We start from the raw sequence: 5926 nt of genomic DNA, 5'->3' as shown, positions 1-5926 counted from the left end.
GACCGTAATTGCTATGCTGTCTTTTCTTTGGTTGCGAGGTCTCCCCTCGTCCCCGAATCATCCTTTTCACTTGTTCCCGATGGCTATTCCGTCTTTGTCGCTTGGTCTCCGCGGACTTCATGCATCCCGTCGGGTGGGAAATCTGATCACCGGTAATAGGTGGATGGTACCGCTTTCATTTGATGGATCCACCGCCACCGAGGATGGCGTTATCTTGTGAGTTCGGCGTCCCACAACCTTGAACCGCGAGAACACCGTCACGGGTCCCGTTGTTACTTGGCAATAGAGTTCCCCGGTGGTTCGGTCATGCTCCCATTGAACCCGCATACAAATTAGTCCGGATGGCCTCGGTTGTTTCCTCGCCTATCTTCATCTCTTCCATCGTTCCCACGAACAACAAATCCACCGCCTTTGCCGCAGATCAATCAAGACCCTTTTCACCATGTAATTTCCCATGGCCCTTTGTGATCACCAGCCAAGATCCTCATGTGGGACATCCACCCCTTTCAAGTCGGTTAATGCGTAAACCGATATGCTTCCTTTTTTCGTTAAGCGGGCCATGGGACCGCGCCAATACCTTGCCTCCTCATTAACTTGCTGGATGCTAGCTGTCCGCCGTATCCGATCCCGGTGGGCATTGTGGCTCCAGATTTCCCCACTAAATATGACATTTAATGTACCCAGAATACGCCCCGGGCTCGTCCGCCGCTCCGCTTTCTCTTTCCCCTTAATAAACTCCTTAAGCATCCCTCTCCCAATCATCTTCTGTATCATCCACTTGAGGGCGTAGCATTCATTCGTTTCATGATTCTGTATCTGATGATATGCACAATACGGTTTGCCCGGTATTTCGTTGGGCTTGCTCCGCGGTCCTTCGTAGCCTTTTATATCTTGGATCAGCGGTAACAGTTCCTCCAACGGCCTGTCCACGGGTATCGGATCCACTTCCCGATACGGCTTCCGTTCTCTATATTCTCTCCGGCCTTCGACTCCACTCTTTTCAGGCCGTGCAATGCCCCAAATACGTCCACCGCTCCCCACTGATGACTCATACCTTCCGCGGTCCTTGCTTCGATCCAAAGCCAGCACGGCTTTCCCTGTCTTCCTCGTCTCTTTCTGCAATGTGTCTTCATACCGTATATACTTCTCTACCCTCGGGTACAAGTCTTGTAATGACGTGATCTCGTTCTTAGCCACAGATTCGTGCACTCTCGCTCCCGGCCAGTAGCCCCTCTCAAAGGCAATCACTGCAGTCCTCTCGTCCAAGTTCTCCACCTTTAAAGTTTCAGCCTTAAATCTGCATAAGAATTCCCTCACTGACTCCGCGGTCCTCTGTCGCACATTAAACAGGGCCGCTATGTCCACCACCCTCCTTTTTTGGTGTATGAAGTGGTCCACGAAGGCTTGCTCCATCTCCAGGAAGTTGTGTATGCTCTTCTCGGGCAATCTATAATACCAGTCTGAGGCCCCTCCCTTCAAGCTTGCTGGGAACATCATGCACCGCAATCCGTCGTACCTGGGTTCCTGCCACAGCGGCATTTGCTGCCGAAAGTGGTGGATGTGGTCCGCTGGGTCTCCCGTCCCGTCGTACCTCTCAAACCTAGGCTGGTTGAACCGTTTTGGGACCTCCGCCTTCCAAACTGCGTCCGCCAATGGGTTGCGATTCAATCCCGCCACTACCTGGTTCGCCGTCCCGGACGTACCTTTTGCTTGCTCCCAGCTTGCTTTCAGATCGTTAGCAATCATCTCCTTCACCTGTTCCTTAGTGAGCCCCGGTACCCCATTCTCCACCACATTAGGTCTCCCTTCTTCCTCTCTCACCGTTTCTGACATCACCTTTTCTGATTCCTCGACGGTCTCCCTCTCTCTTCGTAACTCCTCGTTCTCCTCCTTCAACCTCGCTACTTCCTCTCGGTTGTCTCCGTTTCTTCCGAGACGATGCCACTGCCTCTTTCCACCCGTGCTCTCCCCGTCATCTCCTACCGATTCACCACCTCCTCTCGGCCGACACTTTCCTCGGTTTCGTCCCACACCTCTCTTTGCTTTTCGTTGCCATACCCCTCTTGTTTCAACTCTCTCTTCGCTCCCCACAGACGGCGCCAAATGTAAATGCTCTCAGTACACCTTCTAACATTCCATGTCCTCACACTCTCCCTCCTTTCCTCCTCTTTTTTTTTTTCCTCCCCTCTTTCTTTTCCTCACTGTTCCTCTTTATACTGTCCCTCTTTCCCTTTCCATCCGTTGATCTCACGCCATCCTTCGGTTCATCTTAGCACATCTGTCTCCTAGGGTTCTGCGGCCATGCTGTTGTGCCACCCGTTCCTGTTCGGTTAAGTTGCCTCCTCTTGGACTTTGACCGCTCTGTCCCCACATGCTCCAGTACGTCCCAATCACTTTTGCAGAGCCGCGGCCTACCTCCGGTGCTTCCCGCCTTCCCTTTCTTATCCTACCTCGAGCCAGCAGACACGCCACCTCCCTAACCCAAAATTCCCAGCTATCTTCTACTCCTGCGTTCCGTTATAGCGGCTTGCGTCGGTCCATCGACCAGCAATCTTCGTAGTCGCGAATCCTACCACTACAAATATCACATTCCAAAGGTTAAATGGAGTCCCAATAACTGAGATAAGTGAAAATTAGCATTATTTATGTATTTCTACTTCTCTGGACAAAAGTCACTATAAACTAGTGAGGAAGAGCAAACAGTGGTGGAGGGTGTGAACCATGTATACGAACAGAGTGAAGACTTTACCAACCAAGCTAGCTATCACACATGCAAAAGAGAACAGAGAGTTATTCTTCATCTCACCTTCCGCATCATGTACAGTTTTAACAGATGGGACCCTGTGCTTTCTGTGATTCAGCTTAGGCTCCACATGCATCACCTCGTTTGAGTGAGAAAGATCCTTTAGAACAATGGCTATATGGCTGTGACCCTTTTGAAACTCATTTAGAATATCATAAAGCGGCATATTTTCTGAAACCCTACAGAATAAACATTAAATATAGTTTTGAACATGACAACTTCAGGATAGCTCACGTCAAAGCACAAAGAAAATATAATACGATGATGACATGAACTTCCAAACTAAATGCTGGAATTCATAAGGACCCATCAAAATGGATAGTTTGAGCTTTTAACAACTATATTGAACAGAAGTAAATGCAAAAGTATGAAATCCTCCATTATGTTAATCTGAACAACAGAGTGTCAATTAGCATAATGGCTACACACTAAAACATTAAGATTTTGGATACCTAAGATGATAGTTTTCAAGTGCATCTAGAACTGATTGAACCAAATATAGGATAATCAATGCGATAAACGCAATGGTAAACACTGGTAGTCACATATCAATTTATCACTCTGCAATTTGCATGACTAAATAGCGCAATATAAAGGCCAGACTAGAAAATGACATACATAGAAAGGCTGAAGTACGAAATCCTCAATTTATCCCAAGTGTGAAGTGAATTAACAATTTCCACTTGTTTTTGGATATTTCAAATTTCGTTAATGCCGGTGAGCATCGGTTCTTTAATCTCAATGAGCACTCACAAGTCCACAATTCTAAAGGAAATAGCTCACTAATTGTAAAAATGAATTGTAATTATAAACCATGCAGCCCACCAATAAAACTGTGGTCGCTCCAATAAGATTTCAGAACAAATTTGTTTGAACTAAATCAGAGTTCAGTAATATAGAAGCAACTCTATGGGATGCAGATATGGTAGGATAAAGCCCTGCAGCTGCATGGATGATGCCTTTTACCGAAGTATCAGACATGGTACAACGCCTAGTTTTAAGTATTGGGTGCCATAGAAGCAAGACAAACATTGGGACTAAGGCACATACACTTTTAGTACTTGCAAATATATTACGTGTGAGAAAAATCTTAAATCAAATGGTACAAATCAACCAACACTAAAAAATTCACTTCATAAACAAAGATGTCTGATTAAAATTTAAGTTAAGGAATTTATTTCCTGATCCAACATACAACATACAATACTACCAAAATTGACAGTCAGATTAACATTTAACAGGGCTCATGGTACAGTCACAGTGTTATGCTTTTTAAACTACCCTAATTCTCACCTGCCTTGCTTGAAATTTGAAGAAGAAATGAAGAGAGAGCGAGAGTTGAAATTTGTGTTGACTGCAATTGAAAGAAGGATTAGAAACGGAATCCGGCCAAAAGCAAAAGCTAAATATAATGGGGAAAAAAACTTGAATTAAAGCTAGCAAATTAAAAGGGCAAAAGAAAAATAAATCCTAAAATAACTAACTTGGTTCGATTGGCTGATGCAAAGAAATCGACTTGACAGTTCTCTTACCCTTCTCTCATCGTCCACCTCGAAGTTAGAGCACCAACGCTGTAAAGGTTTCACTTTCAAATCAGATACAATAAGTAGAAAAAATTTCAAGTGAGGAAGAGAAATAACGGTGTACCTCCAGTTTTAATCGAAGATCGAACCAGATGCGTCGTCTTCATCTTCATATCTGGGTGATATATTTGGAACCCTATATTTGAATAGCATGGAGAGAGTTGGGGTTTGAGATAGTTCTAGTCGGGTAGAACAATTAATCCTTTATTTTTTTGCCTTTTATTTAATATTTTCATTTTCTATTACGGTTTTACTAACGAAAACTTGATAAGTAACAATTATATCCGTTAGTTATTTGGTTACGGATATATCCGTTAGAAATAAAAAATATCGTCTGTTACAAATTGGTCCTTATGGTGCTAGATCTGCATTGGATGGTTTGACTGGACCGTCTTATAAAGATAGGAGATTGTGTTGGTCCTACATTAAAAACTATTTAGATGAACTAACCTAAAATGAAAAGGCATTCATATTAGACTAACTTTGTCTGCATTGGATAGTTAGACTGGACCGTCATATAAAAAGAGGAAATTGTGTTGGTCCTGCATTAAGAATGGTTTAGCAGAACTAACCTAAAACGAAAAGACATTCATATTAGACTAACTTTGTCTGCATTGGATAGTTGAACTGAACCGTTTTATAAATAAAGGAGATTGTGTTGGTCCTACATTAAGAACGGTTTATTGGAACCAACTTTAAAAGAAAAGACGTTCAGATTAGGCTAACTTTGTCTACATTGGATGGTTGGACTGGACCGTCTTATAAAGAGAGGAGATTGTGTTGGTTCTGCATTAAGAACGGTTTATTGGAACCAACTTTAAAAGAAAAGATGTTCAAATTAGGCTAACTTTGTCTGTATTAGATGGGTGGACCAAAATTCAATTTCACCAACCATTTCAAATAAAGATAGTTCGACCATACTAACTTATTTCGTTTTGGATATCTGATATGAACCATTTAGTTGGTCAAAATTAGTTAATTTTAGTAATTCGCTAAAATTTGGTCCACAGTGGCTGACAAAAATCTTGATTTTAATACAATAATTCAAAAATCATCACTAACCATTGTTTGTACACCTAATATTTATTTTATGGTTTTCCCCACTACATTATAGGTGCACATATGAGTTCAGGGTTTAAGGTTTATAGGTAAGGTTTTGTACTTTATAGAGATGTGAATGAAATTGAATTTGAACAACATTTTTTTTTTCAAAATTTATTATTGAATTTTGGCTAGCAAAATTATTTTTGGAATTTAAATACACGACTCAGTTTAGGGTTTAGGGTTTATAAACTGTTTAGTTGGTCAAAATTGGTCAATTTTAAGTAATTTACTAAAATTTGGTCCACGGTAACTAACAATCTTGATTTTAAGATAATAATTAAAAAAAAAACATTACAAACCATTGTTTGTACACCTAAATGTTACATATTTATTTTATGGTCTTCTCCACTACACTATAGATGTACATATGAGTTCACGGTCTAAGGTTTATGGGCAAGGTTTTGTACTTTATAGAGATGTGAATGAAATTGAATTT

The 5926-nt window shown here is 41.9% G+C and overlaps 1 protein-coding gene across 1 annotated transcript; it reads right to left on the bottom strand.

Moving 5' to 3' along the window:
- Positions 1-468: 468 nt before the first annotated feature.
- Positions 469-1833, bottom strand: LOC147487732 (uncharacterized). The gene has a single exon (XM_086574120.1). It carries the CDS (start codon positions 1831-1833, stop codon positions 469-471), a length of 1365 nt encoding a protein of 454 aa, XP_086430246.1.
- Positions 1834-5926: the final 4093 nt, after the last annotated feature.

Source organism: Coptis chinensis, chromosome 7 (assembly GCF_015680905.1).
Source record: "Coptis chinensis isolate HL-2020 chromosome 7, ASM1568090v1, whole genome shotgun sequence".
NCBI classification, from domain to species: Eukaryota; Viridiplantae; Streptophyta; class Magnoliopsida; order Ranunculales; family Ranunculaceae; genus Coptis; species Coptis chinensis.
Note: the sequence above shows the minus strand (reverse complement) of the source record. Positions and strands in the feature narration are given on the sequence as shown.

Coding starts and splice junctions, on each gene's coding strand:
- LOC147487732 (XM_086574120.1), bottom strand. CDS start 1,833: ATGTCAGAAACGGTGAGAGAGGAAGAAGGGAGACCTAATGTGGTGGAG.